Source organism: Malaya genurostris, chromosome 1, assembly GCF_030247185.1.
Source record: "Malaya genurostris strain Urasoe2022 chromosome 1, Malgen_1.1, whole genome shotgun sequence".
Lineage (NCBI taxonomy): Eukaryota > Metazoa > Arthropoda > Insecta > Diptera > Culicidae > Malaya > Malaya genurostris.
In genome coordinates, this window is record NC_080570.1 from 134,309,944 (window position 1) to 134,333,418 (window position 23,475).

Below are 23,475 nucleotides of genomic sequence, written 5' to 3' on the forward strand. Positions count from 1 at the left end.
GTGTCGATGTCCGCAGAATTTTCTAAAATAATTTCATGATCCACATGATTTTCAATGTGGGATCTGTATTCAAATCAATTAGCTCTATGACTATGGGATGGGATGCCAGGTCATTTTTTCAAAAATCTGTGATCAAGCCAAAAACCTGTCTGTGAAAATCTGAGTCTATTTCTCGTACATTAATAGCAGATCAAAATCAATTTGGTGAGCAAAAAAAGAAAAACAAGGTCTCACTACCAACACGCTCTGTACCTTTTTCTTGAAACGCTCTGTACTTTTTGTGCTAAACTGTGCTCTATTTCCAAAATCTGTGAAAATCTGTGATTTATTCCAAAATCTGTGAGCATTTTCAGAAATCTGTGAAAATCTGTGTCATTTTTAAAATCAGGGCAGAAAATTGAAAATCTGTGAAACACAGATTAATCTGTGAACCTGGCATCCCTGTCTATGACAGTTAAATATACTACCTTGATCAAAAAGTTCCCGGAATCACCACCGTGTGGCGCTCTCAGTCACCCGATAATGTTTTTTACTTTTCTAGGTTTTTTTGGTTGATATTTCATCATATTTTCAGCTTGATGTCTGGACATTTTTAAAAGTTTTTAGCATTTCTGCACCCTTTCAGATAAGATTATGGAAAAATCACAGATGGCTCTGATGGCCATACCGTAAACTGAATATAAAAAATGTTTTAAGGAATGGATCAAGCGCTGGCATAAGTGTGCAACTGTCGATGGGGAGTACTTTGACGACATTGATTTCGATGAATAATTTGGTGTTTTTAATTTTCTGAATAAATACCGGGAACTTTTTGATCAAGGTAGTAGAACTAATTGAATTAATTATAGCTTCGTTGGGAAGTCTGAATATTTCAGGAAGATGATCTGAGTCAAAGTCAGCATGTCGTAATCAGTTCACTACAAATGTGACTTTTATCTGTTAGAACCAGATCAATTGAAGAGGGGGTTTTCACGGAAGAGAAACAAGTCGGATTACTGGTATAAAGAAATGTAAAATGACCAGCAGAGAGTTGATGATGAAGTATTTTTTACCATTACTGTTATTTTGCCTACAATTCCCCTGGACATGCTTTGCATATTACGAAAAATTTCGGTCGATATCTTGGGAGTTTTTGCAAATGTTCACCGGTGCATTGGAATGGCAAATATGCTCCAGCGATGAAATAAATTCCATGAATGGTTTCAACTTCGATTCCCAAGCTTTCAATAACTTTAGTATTGAAAGAAGGTAAAATTCGATGTTTAATTTGCCGTTGGAGAAAAATGGCAACTCCACCACCCATTCCAGTAAACCTGTCAAATCGATGAACCACATAATGTGGATTGTTTTTTAATTTGACATTTGGTTTAAGAAAGGTTTCTGTAAAAGTAGCAATATGAGTTTTTTGATGTGGAACACATCTTTATTTTCTATATAGGGGTGCAAATCAGAAACTCAAGGAAAAATACACGTAGAAATGTGGTCAGGTTTTAAACACCTACAGTTCAGTATATTTTGTATCAATTATTAATATTATTTCTTCTTTTGATTGGAAATATTTCCACGTTTCGATCTGAATGTATCAAGCCACGTATTTTCAATTTATTTATTTATTTATTTATTTATTTAATTATAATTTAAGAGTTATAATTGCATACATATGGGATATTGGTGTAATTTCATCGGCTACAAAACAAATACAAATCAAGACAAACAGAGTCTATATTCTGGGTTCGCGTGTTCGGTGTTGGATCCTAATAAAAATTAATCTAAGCAGACTCTCGTGCAATTGCGGATTCAAAAGTGTGACGATTGATTGAACTGTTTGATTGAAAATAATTAGAAATTTTGGTTGCCTTGTTCCACATCAACAACTCGAACAACCCCATGGGGCTGATCCTAGTAATTTTTAACCCGATTGTTGATTTTAGCGGTGTTAAGAAATACTATCTTTTTCCACATTTAAATCTGTGTTTTTCATGAGAAGAAATAATATACAGATTAATCTGGACATGTGGCAACCCTGTTTCGCACGGGACATTTCGAAACGGCACTCATACTACTTTAAAGATGTGTTCTATATCAATACTTTCATTTTCGCATTGCGTGAGAGCGTTGTCCACCGTAACTAAAAGTGTTACTGAGGGTGCAAAACTTATTTCAACTTCCATTTTGATAAATCTGATGCTTTTGGTAGTAAATGAAGAAAATTCAAATAATTCTTAATGGTCTGTGGGACTGAAAAAGTGTAGTAGAATCGTAGCACCAGCCATGCAATGATTCTGTACACTCTGAATCGGCTGCGAAGTCTGTTGAAACAGAAGGTCAAATTTCGCTACAGAATTTTAATAACAAGGCTTTGCTTTTGGGTCTGAAAAATGCCTTGAAATGTAACGACCAACAGGATCTGCATTTAGATCTGAGGTGACTCTTGGTGTGTACACTCGGTAAACTCGTCCGAAATTTGATTCGGAATTCATTGTGATTTCCAATAGGATTCCAAAGAAGATAAATCAATCCATTCCGAGTGGAATCAGTAGGTGCATATGGAACTCACAATGAATTCCGATTCGAATTCCGGAAAACTTAACTGAAGAGCGTTCCCATGACGACTGACAACTTCTCCTGGCAGGCTTTCGTTGTGGTTTTGCTATGCGCCTGGCTGCGACTGTTCTTCGGCACAATTCTGCTGTGCGGCTCTCGTTTTATACCAAAAGCATGAGGTCTCCGATGTTGCTCTCTCGTCGACAACCGTTGCTCAGGAAATGATGGAATAAAGAGGAATGTTCATCGTTTATGCCGTTGCAACTGTACAGCAGCAGATATTTTGTACTATTGAGACACTTCAATGTTGTTGCAATACACGTTCAAGTTGAAAAATTTTGAATCTATTGGTAGTTAGATTGTATAAATCCTTCGACAGATCACTGAGCTATGAGCTCCCAAAATACGAGAAAGGCAAACACGCGTAATGAGTTTTCCTCCTTTTTTTATTTGAAAGATATTTTTATTCAGTCCTATTTGCGTATTTTTTGTATTGGATCTCGTTGTCACTCTTTTTTCTAGGGGGAGAGGAGCTTCCATTTCTCTCCTGCGAAGATTGGGGGGCACTTTGTTCGGGGCTCATCTCGTCATCCATTGCCTCATCGGTTGTATTGTTGTTGGTGTCCATCTTCGTTTCGTTTTCCTTGTTGTTCGTAGTCTTGAGCTCGTTGCTAGTTGCTGTAGATGAGCCTTGTTGTACATTGGTTGCAGTTGTCGGTTGGTTTGATGGTGAAACAGCAGTACTGCGCTCACTAGTTTCCGTTGTTGAACGGTTTACCTAGTCTTTGATTGAAGATGTCCTTTTCGCAGTTTTAGTGCAAGGTTTGCCGTAGTGTACAGGTTGTTCACAAAACTGATATATAATCAGCTGATTTTCATAGGTAATCAGCGTTTTACACGGATGTATCCCATATCACGATGTATGATGGAATTGCTTTACGTAGTTGCATACGTACCACTCGCACGCCATTCCGGATACCGGGGAAAAAATTCCGCCATACTTCTCTTTCGATGGAAAGAACTTCACCGTACTGCGACATGTTTTCCCGAACGAACCCATCGCTGGTCTGCGGGGGAAGGTCATGCACGCGTACTTCTATTGCATTGTCCACCATGTACACAGGGATTTTATATTTAACATTATCATGATCAACACTATGCACCTCGTTGTTAACCGAAGCGAATGCAATTGCATCACTTTCACGTTTAAACATAATGTACACACAGTTAGAAGCCTTGTTAAATTGAATCTCATTCACATTATTAGCGTCTAGATGCATTCGTTCTTCAAGTAAGATCTCAATTTCATTTGCTGCTGGTCTAACTTTGCAACGCTTGAAATCGATTCAAATTGAATTCGGTCTTGTAGGCCAAGTTTCAGGCTTTGTTAAATCGTATTTGCCCATTTCTTATATTCTATACGCTTATACGCCCTTTTGAAAAATTAACCGAGATATAGCAAAAATGATATCGATACGTTAGATACAACAAGAGATACTCACGATGAAAAAAAAAATTTATTCTCTCTCTCAGAGGGTAAATATTGAATAGGTGCCCCATAGTAAAGTAAGTTGTATTCACGACAAAAGAATAGCCAGTTATGTTATCAGAAATTGGTGAACAACCATAAAGACACTTTTATTCGAAAGTACCTGATTATTTCAGGCGCGTAATTTTTTTTTGTTCACTAATAAATGAACTAACATTTCAATGATTTGCATTATCATTTATTGAACAGTGAAATGAGCGGTTCTTCTATAAATCAGATATGAAACTTATTCATTAGAAATTATGTTTGTTAAGATTTTGTAAACATCAATCCAATTTTTGTTTACATGACATAGTAATTTCCTTGAGTTTAACAATCGGTTTTTTGTTGTTTTTATTGCTGCGTTTGTAATAGAAGAGATGGATGAGATTCTGTTAGTGCTGAACAATCTCCCGATAACCAATAAGCACATACTAATGCTGACTTAAGGTCAACTTTGGCAAAATATACGGCTATTCATAGATAATGCTTATTTATGGCTGGTGTGCATTTTGAAAGCTGAATTCTGATTGATTTACAACAAATGAGCTTTCAGATAGCAGGAATGCTTATATAGAGCTATAAGCATTTTTGGTGCTTATAAAAGGCTATTTTAATGCCATTATTAGTGCTTACTTGTTACCTGGGTGCTGCGTTCGCTTTATTTTTGCATGACAAAATTATTTTAATATTTTCACATTAAATTTTAGTGTTATTCCTTCTTCGGGCCGGACTGAACGAGTTGGCGCTGAATGTGTTTTGCAATCCGTTTATTGTAGACCAAGTAATCAGTAAAATAATATAGAGAAACGTTATCAGCATAATTCGTTTGACAATTCTGCCGTCCGGAAAAATAAATTTAATGTTGGGTGGGACGAAATTTTACGGGTCAGCTAGCAGCTTGAACATATAGATCACAGTTTCAATAGACCTAACTAAATTCAACACTCCTATTGGAAACGAAATTAAACCCTCTGTAAACTTTGAAGGATTCTTAGGAATCCAATTCTCGAAAAAGAAGACCAAACGACTAGAAAGTTCAAAAACTGACTGGTGCTCCGGTAACAGCTAGTTGTGTTTTACACGGACTTGCAAACATAGTGCTAGGAGCAAGCTTTGATAAAACTTTGTTTTTGTGTTGTACTTTTCTGTTTTCACTTGACAAATATGTTCAACAATTTCCCCTACGACAGCATCGTAGGAAAGTTGAGGAAGCAAACGATATCTTGATGATAACGGCTAAATCATGTAGACAACTTGGACTTTCGGGCTTCAAGCAAAAGAATCCATTCAGCTATGCTTATGTCCTATTTTATTTGCGGTACGAAGTAGGTTACAAGCAGTAAATGCGCTCTAGAAGAACAGTTCTACCAGTTCACACCTAGGCGGATTAGTCTTATCAATTTTGCCAATTCATTCCATGGCGCCATTCTCCGCAAACGCAAAAACTGAGCCGAGCCGAGTACTGCGAAGGCTTCCAATCTGATCAGCATTGAGGTCACGTTTCTCGGTAGTAATTTATAGGTACAATTTTGTGTAAGTAGTCCCCAAATCCAACGATGTCAGGTGTTTGGCTGGTTGGTCTAGACAGACAGCCAAAGCCAGAGCGAACTGGCAGATTTACGGTGGGGTTTGATTGAAAGTAATGAATATGGGCGGCATTTCTATGAAGGTTCTACGGTTTTGCTGGGGAATTTAATTGCTTCTGTTGTGATATTACTTAACGTTCGACTGAAATCATTTCGTTTAAAGTAACTTAAATTTTCTGCAACCATTCAATCTTATTTCAGATGGAGTGTCTGGTGCGGGAAATGCAGGATCAAGAGGCTGGGGTGCCGGTTCGCAGTCAGAAACTTTTTCTCACCTCTATCCCTTCGGCATTTATGGGTATGAAGTTTTACCGCTTGAAAAAATCGGAATAATTATTCTCATTTTTGTTGTTGTTTGCCCTTTCAGGTTACGATTTGATCGAATGGCTGATGGAACGGTTGGGCATCGAGGAATCGGAAGCGTTGAACATCAGCAATCAGCTTTGCATGCATGGCTACTTTTTTCCGGTGTCGGACTCCAAAACACTGGTGGTGAAGGATGACTCGTCGCTGTACCGTTTCCAGACACCGTACTATTGGCCCTGGCAGCAGAAAGCTCCCGACAACATCGAGTATGCGATCTATCTGGCAAAACGTTCGTTGCGGAACAAGCAGCGCCATGGGTTGGAGGATTACGAAGCGGAAGCGTTGGGTAGTTTGCACAAAAATCTCAAAGGAAAGTGGGACTTCATCACGATGCAGGCCGAGGAACAGGTTCGGTTGGCCAAGGAACGTAAGAAAGGCGACAAGATCGTGGGAGACTCGCAGGAGCGAGCCTACTGGAGAGTGCATCGTCCTCCACCGGGGCAGTTCACACCGATGGAATCCTGTCCGATTCCGTCCCGTGATCGACAGGGAAAGCCTCGGAAACGTACGGTTGATGATTGGCAACGAGAGGTGGAGATTTTGAAGGCTTCGCTTGGGCGCAACCGCGTCAAAATGTCACAGGCGTGCGAGAGTCTGGTGTCCTATTTTGAAACCTTCAGCGAATATGATCCTATGATGCAACCACCATTGCCATCGAATCCGTGGGTTACCGAAGATGTCAGCTTCTGGCAGATGAACAATCCAGTCGTCGAAGTGCCAACCGAGAAACGTGTCAAACGTTGGGGAATCTCCATCGAGGAGGTAGTGTCCGATCCGACCGGACTGCAAGAGTTTACTGCTTATCTGAAAAAGGAATATTCCCACGAAAACATTCGGTTCTGGATGGCGGTCAATGATTTGCGACGGTCGTCACATTCGCAGATTTGCAGGAAGGTTAAGGAGATTTACGAGTAAGTTCAGGGGGATTTGAGCTAGAGGAATAGATGTTTAATCGTACATTTGTAATTTTAGGGAGTTTCTTGAGCCGGGTGCTCCTTGCGAAATCAATATCGACGGTAAAACGATGGAAAAAGTACAACTCGGCCTGAGGAATCCGTCTAGGTTTGCGTTTGATTTGGCAGCTGAACATATCTACATGTTGCTGTTGAAAAAGGACTGCTACCCACGTTTTATTCGATCGGAACACTACAAATCGTTGATGGCCAACGCAATCCAGCCTTCACACAAGAAACGTTTCTTTGGCTTCGGGGGTGGAGCTAAAAAGAAAGGATCTACGACAGCTACTCCGAATCCATCGCTTCTAACGCAGGTGATTAAAACAATGCTGTCAAATTTCATAGAAAACTACAATTGGAATTCGTTTTAGCCCTCCGGTCAAGGAACAGGAATTGTCAACAGTTTGTCGAAAAGACGTGGAAGTGACCGCAGCTTGTCGGGGTCTGCCCACGAGTTGGCTGTGTGTGGGGTTAAGGACAACACTAAGGTGCCACATTCTCATAGCCAAAGCAATCTCAGCGATATTCCTTACAGGTGAGTGAGTGCGGATGCAACTCTGTTTTAGGATTTGTTTTGGGTTTCTTGTTTTTTCTGTCCAACATCACCACACCCCCGGGTTCGCAGTTTTGCGATTCGATTGAGCGCCGGGGTCGTGCTCAACCAACAGCGTGGTACAGTGTTGCCAGCTAGTTCTGAAATGGTTTCTTTTTATTTACCTTATACTTTACATTCAGTGTCTCAATCTACAGAGGTGACATGCCATCCGGCAGCTATGTAGGACAGTCGGCCCTCCTAGTGGGAATCACCGAACAGAAAAACGGAAAGCAGTAAGACATCCCACCACATCTGCCTACAAGTTTTTTGTTTTTTGGGAGAACGCTGTTCCTGCTCCTCTGTACTAGGGACTCGACCCAGTTCGATTGGGCTGCGGAATTGCCAGCATTTCTGTCCAGCCACAGTTTCTTTCGCCTCCTTCCTTTCGCACACTTGCTCACAAGACACATTCGCTCTCACTGAACTTTGGTGTTGGACCGCTCACATAATTTTGTTTCCTATATATACATGTTTAGCTATGGTATTTTCAGTGTTTTTAATTATCTTTCCTTTGTCTAGTACTACTAAACTTGTTGCTCACGACGGTTAGATCCAAGTGTAGTAAATGTTTTTTTTCTGTGATTATCTAACTATTATTTTGTGAAAGCTTTTTCTATAACTTTGCGCTATTTTGTTTTTTTTGGATTTACTTGCGGTTCACAAACATCATTAAGAAATGAAATATGAAATTTTCGGGTCATACAAGTTTTATTTTAAAATAACATTGCCTTATTTGAAATCACATATAATATTTCTGTTTTTATTTCTTCCATTCACGCGTGATCTGTCAAAAACAGTGTTGCCAAAAAGATACCAGAAAAAAATCATCCTTTACCATTTATTCTTATGTTCTTCTGTATAATTGCCCTTACATGAAACGGCAACTACGTAACTGACATAAATGGCGTTCAATGGCCATGTAACGCATCATGAAACGTTTCTAGTCAAAAGAAGAGGATTTTTGTTTTGCATTTTACTGTCTTCTTTCTCAGCATTCGAAAACAGCAATTTCGTTTACTTGAATGGTAAAATTAACAGATTTGTTCGTTAAATCTATAGCATTTTTGTTGAAACATCCAACATTCACAGACATGTTTCGAAATCGTCGGAATGAGTCGAATAGTATATAACACTAGGGGTCACTGGAACTCTACTCAATAATTCTCAATTATTTATTCTTTCTGGAGAGAAAAGCAACAATTTTCTTCCGGTCAAATTACCGGTTATGGTAAAAATCAGTATTCGTCAAGTGTCAATCGAAATATACATATCACAAAATGATAAAAAGTGAAGTATTAACTATAGTCATAAAATAAAATTCGAAAAAATAATTAGATGATACGTCACCGGTGACCGGTCAGGGTATCTTTAGTGTTTATAGAATGGCTGGTCTTCTTTGTAGAGCTTCAAGAACAGAAAGTTGAATAGTTTTTTTCTAGAAATCACGTGCCAATTTAAAAGTTCCATCTTTTGGAAATATTCTCGAGGCAACATAAAAGTATAGATCAACATAAAACATATTCCTGAAATGCTCCTTTGCCCTGTTTGGCTATGAACATGTCGTTATACGAGACGACTTTTATTGTAGCTCTTATTGTAATTCTATTGTAGCACCAATTGTTACTTCAATTGTCCTTGATACCTTCGCATGCAATTGGATAATCGTAGCGTCATCTTAGGGGACTTAATGGTTGTTCGAATTTCTGTGATCCTTACGAGCAATAGTTTTGTGCTTATTTAAACGGTTGGAGAAAATGAACTAGGTAAATTTTGGACGTAGGACTACGTCTTTCTGTACTTTGTTTACCTGGACGGATTTTCAAAATTTCACGTGAAGACAATAGAATTACATATGGATATGAGCTTCCGTACACGGAAAGAAATCCATTACTGCGGTCATGATTAGAAAATCACGAAACCAATTATTTTAACTTCTCATGAAACCATGAGCAAAAATCTTCTCCCATGAAAATTAATCATGGTCCGAAAATGCGTTACTTGAGGAATGTATTTCTTTTAGAGCTCGTAACTCCAATTTTCTATCCGGATATCACTTTGAACCCTTTGCCTCAAATGATGTGATGGATTGTTTAATAGATTAATGGTAAGACAAAAAGTAGACATTGAAAATCATGAACTACTGAAAATTTTTACTTAATCCTGAGGCATATTCATTTTATAATTGTGTTGGTTTACTCACCGGCTGACAGAGAATTGACAACATAAAGATAATGAACCGAAAATTGACATCATAAGTTTTACATTTTGTATGAATATATCTGAATGTATTCTTACATATTCGATGTGACTGTTGTTGTTAAAATAATACTCCGAGAGATAACGTAAACCGAAAAATAATTTCGATGTTTTGAAAACAAAAATAGGAAAAATCGATCCGCGGTATTTGCAAGAATTCAACATAGAGTATCTTTTTAAGAGGTTTGATTCACCCGTGTAGTTTCATGCAGTTCGTTTATGTTTTCCAAATTCTGAAACAAAAAATCAAATCTGGAGCAACGAACGCAAGTAAACACATTATTTCAGGTGTCGTGGTTGTTCAAAAACATATTTAAATTGTTGATGCGTCAGATTAAAAGAAATTCGTTGTGTTTTTCACAGTTTTGCTATTCAAATGTACATTATTTGAGACATTAGTTTAAATCGTATAAACAATACGCCACACACTTTCACACCATTCCATTTAATTCATATTTAAAATCTACATATTTTAAAACATAACGCCTGAATTTACGTTGCAAAGACTACCATCGTTGCAGAAACACGCCTGAAGTTATACCCAATAACGTCAAATGCGTTACGCTAAATTTCAACCATGATCCGAGAACTTTTAATCATGGTGTATTATCATAACATGAAAATATATTATTTTCCCCAAATCATGACCTTTTTAGTCATTTCTTGAATCGGAATTTTGCCCGTGTACCTTAAGCCTAAACGCAAAAAATAACAACTAGTTCTTCTATGAGCATATCTGCTGTTGGATGTTCACAGTCTGAGTTTCGCTTCAAACAAGAGCGACTGCGTCATCCGGCTGCTGGTCTTTTGCATTGGAGAACAAGAAAACAAAAATAAAACAATTTAATATCGTAGACAATTTCACAATTTGGCTCTTCTGCATGCACGAAATGAGTCCCGTACAGCATATTGATAGTTGCTTTCAACGAAAAATACAAATGTTGCTATTTTTGTAGCCGTTGGGACTGCTCATTTGCGAAAAAGTTACAAAAGAAATCACGTAAAAAGAAAGCTCTTAACCCCTTCACGCTCAAGGGAGATATTTTTCCCTTTTATAATAATCGGTATCGATTCTCAATTATTATTAAATCGATGTTTTTTAACTGAAAGTTGAATAAACTTATTTCCGACACATCCGGCGACAAATGTGTTTCTGAATGAATAAAAAAAAGAACTGTCAATCTTTATTGCACTAACAAAGTTTGTGTAAAACGACGTATAAGAAATAGAACACAAAATAAATGTGTTATGTGCAACGTCCACTTGTGCTAAACAAGTACACGAAATCGTTTCGTAGAATACCATATTCAACTATTCTGATAATTAAAGCAATAAATTAAATTATGATATAATGAACCCAGCTCTTCGTTTATTTATTTTTGAGGATCATAGGGAGAAATATTTCACATGGAATTAAAGGAAACTTATGCACCCTGGTATGTTTTTCTCTTACTTTACACCCACGATTGCTAAAATATTGTGCTGTACTGACATATTTCACCCTGGACATCTCATGGTCGTGAAATGGTTAACCAAAATTAGTTTAGTATTGTATCAATCGACATTGCGAGCAGTTCGTGCGATTGCATAATCCAGCTGCTGATCGTTTGCATAAAAATGAAATGATAAAATGATTAAAATAAAATGATGGAGAACATTATACCAAATCAGTCGTTCTAATGGCTTCAGATGTCTCCTAAAGAACTATTATGATTAGATTCAAGAGATTTACTTTGCAAATCGAAGGTAAAAATCGTCAATTTAGTGCAAATCCAGAAAAATTTGATTAGTTTTGTGCACTTTTTGAAGTGCGAAATTCGCGCCAAATGAGCGCAAATAAAGTTAGCATATGGCTGCTTCGCTTTCGAAGTGTTTAATATCGTATAGAATTCCACAATTTGGCCCTTCTGAAAGTCGGAAATGAATCTCGTGATAGTTTTTTCCACTTAAATATCGAAATGTATGAAATATTGAAATATATGAGCGATTGCACGGGTTGTGTTACGATTATATTTGTGTAATGATTTCTTATAGGTCAAAATTTAAACTTACTAACGACTTTGACTGGCACCCTTCTTCCGTAACAGAATAGTCCTTTCCAGGGCTCCCAAGCCACTAATGGTCCTTTTCAGGACTCTAAAAGTAACGTACACAACTTTTTTAGAAAACTGTTTTAATCTGCTGCTCTAATTCTTAGAATACAAAAACAATCTTACAGAACCCAATTGGTACTTTTCAACACTACAAAATCTTAAACGTTCAAACGATATCAAATCAGTTAATATCTATACCCATTTGGAATACAGTCCTGCGTCAATTTCGCGGATATGTCTCTGATATACCTACTCAAAGTTTTTGTTTTAAAATTGTTTCGTACTTTTAATGATATAGAAAAGTAGACTAGAATATCTATCAAAACGCTTAAAAAAAAACGCTTCATAATTTAAAAAAGTGTATGGTATGATGTCACTAGTTTAATATTCTTCTAGCGTTCAATAGTGACATCTCTCTGGTGTCATTTGTTTATGAATTATGTTTATGAATTCTCAGTGACACTATTTTAGGGAAATTAGGAATAAAGTACAATTTCGTGTGTTGATAAAACTTGATAATTTTAAAGAAACAATGTATAGTGCAAACAAAGAAACAGTTTGACAGTCATTATTGACTAATATACTGAATTTAAATGAGACCAAATGTTCCAGAAATCGACTCATAAGATCATTCCATCATAATGGGAAATCGAAAAGCAAGGTTACAGTGGTTAGCTGTTAATGATTGCAAAGAGGGTGCAGAGGGTTTTATCACAGCTGATCGAAATCAACTTATGGTTCCGATTTGCTACCATATCCTCCACTTTCGCCAGATTTTGCCCCCTCGACTATTTTCTAATTGCACTGTGCATATAGCGGGATCCATACGGTATCAAAACTCTTAAATAACAACTGACTTCTAACACAGAGAGCAGACATCCATGTAAAAATGTTCAATGTGTATAAGAAAGTGGCAATGAGGTAAAAACAGGTTGAGCAAACATGGCTCTCTTCTGTAACATAAGTCAAATCAACTTTACTTCAGCGAGTCAAGTAGAACTAAAAATTACGTGCTTGAAATCCAAGCATGTTTGTTTTACTTGTATGTTTACAAAGTTTTGGTTATCAACGCAAGCAAGCCATGTTTATATAACGTTGATAGTAATCCACCTATAGATGCGCTGTGAACAGACAAGCAATCGCTTATGGATTTCATAGAATGGCAATTGAAACAATTTTTTTTCACTTCGTTGTACATAGCTTTTTTGAAGAAAATTTCTTGCTTTGAAGTCTGTTCTCTGAGCTAATAATATAGAAATTGAAGCAACTAGAATTCAGAAATGACTGATCCTCGAGAAAATAGACTTGAAAATTCGGGATTGCTGAAACCAAGCTATACTTTAAAGCGTTATTATTTTTCTGTTATAGCTAACATTTACGCTTTCGATTGTTTTGCTTTCAGACTAACTCAAGATATTAACAGATTCGATTACTTATTACATATTTTACGCGTTTCAACACACTCTTTTCATTATATGTTCAGTAGCTGACAAATGTTTGTTTGCTGTTCTTTAACACATCTTGTTTCTTCTGTTGGCTGTATCTAAATTTCCACTACTGTTCATCAGCGCCTTCTGTGTTTTTCTCCATCGCAAATATCCAGTAATGTCAATCGCTCCACCTGATGTTCCGTTCTAACAATGCTCCTTGGTGATTGCGCAGAAAAAAAAACAAACAAACGTGTTTTGTCATATTTACCGCCATTGTTGTTTCCGCTCACTGCTGACTACATACTATTATCTAGCTCCCCCCTACTAACACACAAACACACTTACGTACCTCGTGATGGTGTAAACATTCTCAGAAAGTTCATCTGTATTGGTATTGTTCCTCGCTATGGTTTAGCCGTGTTTTGAGAAAGGTTTCTCATTGTAGCACATTTATTCTCTCCAAACAGGGAAGTCGGAGGTGGTAAATCTTTGGGCACTACCCTCGAGGTAACCTTGGAGGCGACTGGTGCCTGTGCGGTGTGTCCCTGGGATACGCCATCGACTACGAAAGCGCCTACCGCTGGCAAGGAGCCATCCGTTCCCGTATCCGTGTCGGTATGCCCATGGGATGACGGTGATGTCCAGTTACCTATCAACAGGTTAGTGTGAACATCCCTAGCTCGCTAACTGATAGTGTCTATAGGAGATTGTCAAATTTCAGCAAAACAAAAGCGGCGGATGTTATCCGCCCAGCAGATATCAGTGACGTATCGGAGCGGATGAAACGATCCTGTGGACTCCGTCAGAACACGCTGGATAGTGATTTCCATAGTTCCAAACGGCTGGCACCTGTGGTAACTGAGCAACGGAGGGCCTCCATGACCATGGCACCGAGGTGAGTAACAATCGTACAACTCGAATCGTGAAGATACGGAACGGATCTTTTTTCGCAGACTCTCGGATCTGCAGTTTGCACTTCGTGCTAATTCGACCGGCGGAGATTCTGCCGAACCGGTTTGTACTCTGCAACAGCAACGGTCTGTGGACTATCCACGCAATGTCTCACAAGGATCGCTGTCGACAAGCTTCGAGGACCGTGAGGATTCTACTGTATCACCTACCATTTCGAACGAAAATCTGAGCAAACAGAAAAAGGAGAGCATTTCCGAGCAGGGTGCTGAACAGCTCGGTGTAAAAAGTGTTGTTGTTGAAGAGAAAACTAGTGAAACAGAATCGAACTATGAACGTATCGGTGAGTGTACATGTGCGACAACACAAACAAACATTGTCACTGGTTTTACTGTGAGAAAAGACGAGGTTAAACCTATGGAAGTAACTGACGGCCAAGGAGATGAACGATCAGTTCTGAGTGTTTCTGAAGCTGGAGCTCAACAATGGGAAAGTGTTTCGGATAAGCTACCGCCTACGATTAGTGTTTACTTAGCGAACTCGTCGGAGGACGAGGTACAGCAGCGGAAGCAGTCGTTGGTGGTTTGCGAGAGTTCACTGACTGAGGACCGCCAGGAAGCCGAAGAGGTACGATCGTTTGTGTCTGAGTTGGACTTTACTGTATTGCGTATTTTGTCCGAGCAGGTTTACTTTACCGGAGAAGAAAACGACGAGGATATCGGAACGGCTGCTATGGATCGCACAATTTCCAACCCTCCCCAAGATATGTCCCCACTGGTGGAGGACGACAATTTCTCCGAATCACTTTCACACCCGAATCAATCGTCACTGGAACAGGTGGACTACGATCTAATGATGGAGGGCGAAGTCATGGCACCCGGTTGTGTCGCCCCGGCTCCAACACCAGCCCCTTCGATTGCCCCGCTGGCGGAAGTGGAGATGGATCCGGCCGATGATGAACCCGAAGCGGAAGCGGAAGCGGAAACGGAAACGGAACGCACCGAGACGGTGACGGTTCACGTGACAACGCGAGAAAAGCAGGAACTGGAACCGGAAGCGTCGGCCGGAGCCACGGTTGTGATAATCGAGGATCAAATCAAACGAAAGAAACGACGGGATCGGAAAGAACGGGACAAGGATTCTCTGCAGCAGCAGAGAAGTGAGGACGACAACAGCGAGAAGAAAGGAAACGCCGTTTGCCCGTGGGATGATGAGTGAGTTGTGGTTTTAGGGTTTATTTTTTTAAAATTAGTCCTGGGTTATCCCTTGACTTACATCTTGGTTTCGTTGCAGAGATGAGTCGGCCGCTGATGACGCCCCGTATGTGAAGACGTACTCGACGCTGGGTTATCTATAAGAACGATTGTTAAGGGGTCTGAACTGGCGAAGGACAAATGGACATTGTGGAGTGAAACAAGAACGCTGGCAGCATTGTTTTTCAACTGTTGAAATTATTTTCTAAAGCAAGGTTGATGATTGAAGTATGATTACAGAAATGAAGATTCTCACTGAACTAAATTTCAAACAGAATTTCGATTCAAGCCCTAGAATCAATTCTGTTGCGAAATTTAGTAACTTTTTTTTCACTCAAAGCAAGCAGTGACAGTTCACCAGAAAGAAACCAGTAGAAGGATTTTGAATGGAAAAGGGATCGAGAAGAATAAGGACCTTGCTAAGGGTAAGGTTCGGTGGAGTCTATTACTACTGTTTGGTGCATCCAAGAGCCCCACTTAACAACAAAATATAAAAACTAGAATGCATCCAGCATGGCTATTGGTACTAAATTCTTCAGGATTCTATTCGATCTCTTTCGGTTGACGAGGTTCAGTGCAAAAAAAAACACTGACAACGGCAATAAGATGTTCACGCTGGTTTTTCAAAACAATTATAAAATCGGTGTAAATTACCTATAAAATTGGACGATATCTCAAAATGTGCGTTTTTGATATAAATGAAAATGGTGTATGAACATACAAGTGCACGTGGCGACAGCTGGTGCTTTCAATTCACAATAGTTCAAGGCTAACTAGTCCGTAGGGGGGGAATGATTTCTCCATCAAAATACCTTAAGTCTACGACGATTCAAATATATCGGAAGGCAAGGAAAGCGAAAACCTAGAATGGTTCATATGACAGTAACTAGAAATGTTTGATAATGGATTCGATAGATGTTTAGAGATAAGTGCGAAACAGCAAAACCAGTAAAACAAGCAAGAGTCACAAAATAGTATTGCATCGATACCCTGCACGGCCTTGCCGTCAGGCATTGTAAAAGTTGCAATTTGGTTACTATAATCAATTGGTTAAAAACACATTAAACGCAAACTTTACATCCATCTTATAAATTTATACTTCATCCCTTAACAACGTGAGCATATTGAGGTACTCTATACCTCAGTGAATGACCGTAAGGTTAAAACCGAGGGTAAATAAAGCAACATAATAATAATAATGAGGTACTCTATATTCTAACTGAACCAGTGTTTTGTGCAACAACAAAAATTAGCGTGTAATATTCAAATCAAACATAATTCAGCAAAAAATGGCAAATGTCAACAATACTTCATTGGAATGTGGTTGAATATGGCATCTTAAGTAGGCTAAGAGAATATATGAAATAATTGAAAAAGTAAAAAAAATTAGTCTTAAAGCATAAACAAACACACAAATGAAATATATTGAAAGTGTCTGAATGCCATATTGAACGTCGCGTCTAATTCATCGTATCATATAAACTTATTAACCATACGAAAAACCAGCGGAATGTTTTTAATTGACCTGGGATGTATGCAGCTGGAATTGAATTAGTCGATATGCACGGAATAAGAAACATGGCTCGAACTGTCACTGCTGAGCTGCTACCTGATTGGGGCGGAAATATTTCAAGCGAACTCAAGTGTTAGCGATTTTATAGCGAAAATTGACATTTTACAGTGATTTTATAGCGAAAATTGACAATTGTTCATTGTTTAGCTGATTTAAAACTTGAATTACGACCATTGGCTTTATTTTCATGGAATTATGCTGTTCATTTCATATCGCATTTCGCTTAAGTTATAAACCGGAATCACGATAAGAACATTTAACGTCAAGATTATTTAAAAATACATGAACTTGGAAGTTTATTTCATATTGTGATTTAGTCTCAACAGACGTGTACAGAAATAATTATCGCTTGAAAACTTTCGAACCCGATTTAATATGGGAATGTCGTTAGAAAAATTTTTGGCAGCCTTCCAATAGAAGCTAGGTTTGACAGTTGGAAAAACAAAATCAGAGGATGTCATGATTTCGAATTCGAGAATGATTCGTCAAGTAAAGGAAGCAAATTGATCAGTCAGTCATGGATACAACCAGCAGCATAATTAAGGGTTAATATTTACAAAGAATCAAACAGTAATTCGTTGAAAAATTCAGTGATTTTTATCGTCAGATAAAAGTGAAGAAAATATTCATGTACATGGTTGTTATTTAAGCTGTACAACAACATATATATATTCTCTCTCTATTTAGGAAATAACGTAATACAAATTTGAACAAATCTTAATCTATTATCGAAACGCAACACTTTCAAAACGTGCAGCCCTCTACTGTCCATTGCATAAACCAAAACAAAAAACTCAATGGAGGCAGAAGAGAGTGATGAATTATTATCAAAATAAAACGAAAGCCACCGGTTATTAACTGAAACAACACTTATTTTAACCTTACTACTCTTGGAAAAAACAAAATTCCTTAGATCAAAATTCAAGAACACATATAGGGACAAACACTAATCAACTAATCTTTGAACGGGTATAACCAGATAAGCGCATATTTGAAATCAATTTAGGAAGGCTAAACAAATGAATTTCTATTCGTTCTACAAATTCTGCAAAATTTATCATGCATTGTTGAGAAAAAAAATAGGGGTGCATATCCGGAACCGAAGAGATCACCATTGTTAACCTGAAAACGTACGCTATTCTCCTTGCCACAGGCTGGATCTGGTTGTGGCGAGCTTGTTTTTGAATTTCTCAATTACTTAATGAAACTTGTAGTACTTTAAATTTGTTTTCTAATCTAATCTAAAAGCTGTGCTAAAATTTAGAGTTTGTCGAATAATTTTTGCGTTTCTTAGTTAATCGAGGAATCGAGATTTGACTTTCCATTATGGATGATACATCAATGGCAGCATTGGCTTCATTTTATAGCGAGCTAGCTAGTAAATATCAATTTTTCGAACAGCTCACTTGCAATCTCAAATGTGAAATAGCTTCATAGAAATTTTCATCACAAAATGACATAAGCCTAAACTAATTTTACCCAGCTTCATATTCATCAACAAATATTTGACGTTTTTAGTGACTTACCAACGGGGTCTGGAAATTCTAATAGTAGAAAGCCTACTGCCCTGGTGACAAATCATTGAAAACGAGAGAGATGTCAAAATCGTACGTTGTTTCACTGATGAAAACAAACGTCAAAGAGATTTCCGATCGGACCGTAATAATCGAAACAGAAAGTAAACTAATGTCGTTTTCGCTTGATGTTAAACCTAACCCAGTTTCCACTCTAACTGCTGTCAAACCGCCAGTTTCGAACCTAGTTTTGACGTTTGTTGAACTGAAAATCGAGTCAGTTTCGACCCTGGTTTTTATATCAGGCTTGCTGAAGCCCACGTTGCAAAACCAACACAGTTTCGTTAAAAGTGTTTGTTTGGTGAAACCACCCTGGGTCAGTTTCAATTTTCTCGAGCAAAAACGACATAAGAGAAACTGTCATTTGCAATTAGGACTTTCTGTAATGTTTATCGAGATATGTTATTCGTCTAATGAACGATTCCTATGTTCCGTCAGTGGGTGACCGTTAGCGTCAAGGAATGACAATCAGAGATGCCAGGTAAAAATTTCAAATATCTTCAAAAATCTTCAATCTTGTTTCGCAAAAGTCAGTAAAAATGTCTGCAGGCTTCAATTTCACGAGCAAACAAAAAAAACGTGGGGACAATTTCAAAAGTCTGTAAATTTTTAAGAAATTCTGCGAAAAAATCAATTTTCAAAAGTCTGCCTAAAAAAGTCTGCAAACTTGACATATCTGATGACAGTGGAACGGAATTGCATGAAATCAGACAATCAGAGGTGTCAGATATATTTATACAAAAAAATCTGTATTTATCTGTATTCACTATAAAATCGATATTTTTATTGCCAGTGTTAAGACTCTAGCGCTAAAAATAAATTTTGACAGGAACTTTTTGCTTACTCATTAATATAAGTATAAATGCCATGTGCCGAGCACATCAGAGATGCCAGGTTAAATTTTTAAGCAGGACTTGAAAAGTTTGTGTAATCAAATTGTTGCAGTGACATTGGAAAAAATATCGCATTTTATCATGCAAAAGTGAAAGTTAAATGCTCTAAAGATGTAAATTTCAAACAAGTCCATTTAACATTTGATATTAAGTACAATCCACAAATATCTGTTAATCAGAAATCTGTGAATTCAGGTATAATTCTGCTTAAGTGGCATCACTAGTTTTCATATACTGGACTCATTTGTATGTGTGTACTGCGGCAAATGGACTGTGTAAATATTTTTTTCGCAGGTGTCTAATCAAGTTTAAAATTCGCAATATAGTGAGAATATTTTTATCTCAATCTTCAATTACGAAATTGAATGTTTGCAATTTTCATCACCAATCGGAATCAAAAAAAATACAATTCCAATATCATATACTTTCAAAATGTTAATTTAATGCTCAACTTCAAATACCAACACTGTTTTCAGATTTTCAAATCAATTTTTGATTCGTCCAATGATTACGAAACTTTTATCTCGTCACTGCTACCAAAGAGAGCTCAAACGAAAGAATATCGATTTGTTTTTTTCCAATTCTTTTTGTGAAATCTGTATTGAGTTTAGGAAATCTGTATATAAAATCTTCAATCTGTATAAAATGGTTTTTGCGCATGTAAAATTTGTATAATACAGATAAATCTGTATAGATGACATCTCTGCATTCAATACGTATATTTGCCCGATGTGTCATTATTACAGAACACTTTTTGACGTCTGGTACGTGTGAACAATTCGAGAATAAAATCATTTAATTAATGTTGACGGACGGTGACGCCTGGTTAACGTTGACGGAAACTGACTGGTCCTCTGAATCGTACTTAAAACTGGTTGATGTTAGATATTTTGTGATGAAAACAAACTACTTACAAAATGGCAACGATGCATTTGTGGTTGTAAATGAGCTGTCAGATTGTCAAATAATCGATTACAGCAGAATGCATCCGGTTTTCTGGTTTGACGAACGAGTTTGCCGTATCCAGAATCCTTGAAGTAAACCTATCACGAAATAATCTGCCAGTGTAATCGGCAAACAGCTAACCTTATGTACATATTTGGAATTCGTGCCATCATTTACTACAGTACACCGGCGACTGTCACTTGATTGTCACTGAAAGATGGAACCACTGTTAGTCAATAGTAGTAGGTGGAGCGTTGAACGTTGAACAACAAAACCCATAAGTTTACAACAAAACAATAGGAGAAAGAACAAATGGATGAAAAATAAACGCGAAAGTTTATTGAATTTTATCGCCAACATACTAAGAAGATAACTAAAACAACAAACCAATTGAGATTAACTCATCGGTGAAATTTGGCTAGTCGTTTTGAAAATCCTCTCCTTCAAAAAAAAGTACTAACAGTAAGTGAAATTAATAGTGAACTGTAGGTTGGAAAGGTAAACAAAAAAATAAGTCAGTCAGTGTGCCGCTATATTAGAGACTATGTTTCACCACAAACAGAGATTTAGACTACTGCAACGCAAATGGCTAGCAACTGGCAGAATCTTCGAGCTGGCTCCAGCTGATCTCAGATTTGCCTTTTATTGTTGGTTTGTCGTGTTGATGTCAGAGACGGCATCCGGCAGGGTGAAGAATCTTAGTTTATTAGCCAATAACAAAGAAAAAAAAACAAACAAACAAAAAAGAAAACTTGCTGCAAAACATAACAACATAACCTTGAAGTGAGATGACAGTTAATACTTATCGCTAACAAAAAAGAACACACACACCCACGCAGATGCAAAACATAGGCAAAATATGTTGTAGTAAGAATCGAATAAAAGTACAATAATTATAAAGAACATGTGAAAGGTATGAGTCAGAGAATAAATAAGGAAAAATGTTGAAATTTGTGCCGTTTATTTTTTCACATAATGTGATTGCCGAAAATTTGACAGAAGCTGCTATATTGGTATCTATATTGTATACAACATTTTCAATCCGATACAAGATGCTACAAGAACTCGAGTCTCTCAATGCATGAACCGTGAGAGAATTTTGCTACATTTCTTCACTCTACTTCATGCTCTGAGTATTTCACGGCCGTTTAAAAAAAACTACAGTTTGATAATTATCGGTGCTGTGTGGAATTTACCAAGAGAGAATCGCAAGTTGACAATTATCGCAGAAAATCGAATCGGTGATTCGGCTTTATGATTCTCATACTAGGTTGCAATATTTCAAAACCTTGGTGTGAAGCATTCACAGACATTTTCATAGATACAACTTATACAAAGGTTATATGCGCATAGTTAGAATAAGCGGCAATAGTAAAATGATTCTATCGCAATTATCAACTGCCTGTATAGAATCGGATCGCGAATTGAGAATAAGCGACCGTTTGTTGCTTCAGAGAGGATCCCCACAGCAGCGTGCTAACCTTTGATTCTCAGAAATGTCATCGAGAGAAATTCGCTCTCGCACTGGTGTCGATTCTATGTTAGATGAGCCATGCCGGGTTTTTGTTGTTGCGATGATATCTGTCTCTCTTTGATGGCACTGATTCAATCGTGTGAAGAGTTGCCAGTGAGCGTTTTTTGATACGATAAAAATCATTCTTGGTGATATATTTCTGTATGGGATTGACTTCGAAAAGGTAAGTACTGTTACGGCTATTATGATAACAACAACGAAAGGATTCCGAACTAGTGAATTATGTCTTTTGGAAGTCGTTCTTGTGACAGAAATGACAGAAACGCCGGTTCTCCCTGTGTTTCAAACTTGACTCTACGTAAAAGTGCTGTAAAATTGAGTGCAAAGGAGTTGACAGATTATATGAAAAATGTTGGAAACCGCGTGTAACTTGGATCGTGTTTGGACCATTTTCTGGCATCGAACTCGTCATTACACTGCTTGAATGGACTGCTAAGCATCGAGTCTAAATCCATATTTAAACTGCTATTAAAAAAATCAGAAACAGAAATAAAAAAATGGTTTTAAGAGTTACGTAATGATCAAAACTACACTACATGAAGCAAAACAGGGTCAAAATCACGTAAATTTGAGGATGTTTCGATTATTGAGGTTTTAACCGTAAGGTCACTCGCCTCTTCGGTCTAGAAAAACTTTCTGATCCTATGTGCGAGGTTGTGAATCGAACCCATGTGGGTTACATGAAAGGCATCGACTTACCCTGCACGCTATACCCGTTTCCAATATGAAAAAATGATCCATTTGACGAAGCGTATCACTCGATATTATCGTGAGATGGGAAGCGTTACGTTAAGTTAAAGAAGCTAGATATCGTTGCATACGATGATTTTCTTAAATTCAGAGTATCAAATCATATGAGTTTTTTGGTGGAAATTATGAATAATAAATCCATTATAAGGATTAGATTCCTACGGTAAACGAGTTACGATGCGTTACTTTTATGGAAGTTATAGGTGTTACGAAGTGTTACTTGCGTTACTTTGTAGTAAGTTATAGACGTTGCGAAGCGTTACAAGCGTTTTTTTGTGTTACTTATTCGTGAGTCATTGGTGCGACAAAGCGTTACATTTGTTACTTTTTATGTAAGTTATAGGCGTTACATGCGTTATTTTTTGGGAATCATAGACGTCATGAAGCGTTACATGCGTTTCTTTTTTGTAAGTAATTGGCGTTACGAAGCGTTATATGCGTTACTTTTTTTAAAGTTGTAGATGTAACGAATTTTTACATGAATTACCTGTGTTACGTAGCGTAACATGCGTTATTTTTTGTAAGTTACAGGCGTTACGAAAAATGTGTTATAGGCGTCATGAAGCGTTACATGCGATACTTTTTGAAAGTTGTAATAAGCATTGCGAAGCGCTTCATGTGTTATTTTTTGTTAGTTATAGACGTCACGAAGCGTTACATACATTACTTTTTTGTAAGTTAATAAGC

At 37.6% G+C, this 23,475-nt stretch overlaps 1 protein-coding gene across 5 annotated transcripts in view; it reads left to right on the top strand.

The window, feature by feature from the left end:
• The window catches only part of LOC131425831 (uncharacterized), a 175,691-nt gene extending 154,237 nt beyond the window's left edge, over positions 1–21,454 (top strand). For 3 of the 5 annotated variants that reach the window (XR_009229033.1, XR_009229034.1, XR_009229035.1), the window contains 11 exons: positions 5,863–5,959; positions 6,029–6,938; positions 7,000–7,297; positions 7,355–7,518; positions 7,719–7,811; positions 13,825–14,016; positions 14,079–14,252; positions 14,311–14,893; positions 14,951–15,480; positions 15,560–16,648; positions 16,723–21,454. Coding sequence is in view for 1 of the 5 variants with exons in the window: in XM_058588038.1 (XP_058444021.1) it covers positions 5,863–5,959; positions 6,029–6,938; positions 7,000–7,297; positions 7,355–7,518; positions 7,719–7,811; positions 13,825–14,016; positions 14,079–14,252; positions 14,311–14,893; positions 14,951–15,480; positions 15,560–15,623 (3,105 nt within the window). In the remaining 4 variants the exon portion in view is untranslated. Of the gene's footprint in view, positions 1–5,862; positions 5,960–6,028; positions 6,939–6,999; positions 7,298–7,354; positions 7,519–7,718; positions 7,812–13,824; positions 14,017–14,078; positions 14,253–14,310; positions 14,894–14,950; positions 15,481–15,559 lie in introns of all 5 variants that reach the window. The other 2 variants (XR_009229036.1, XM_058588038.1) reach the window with 2 other exon arrangements.
• Positions 21,455–23,475: the final 2,021 nt, after the last annotated feature.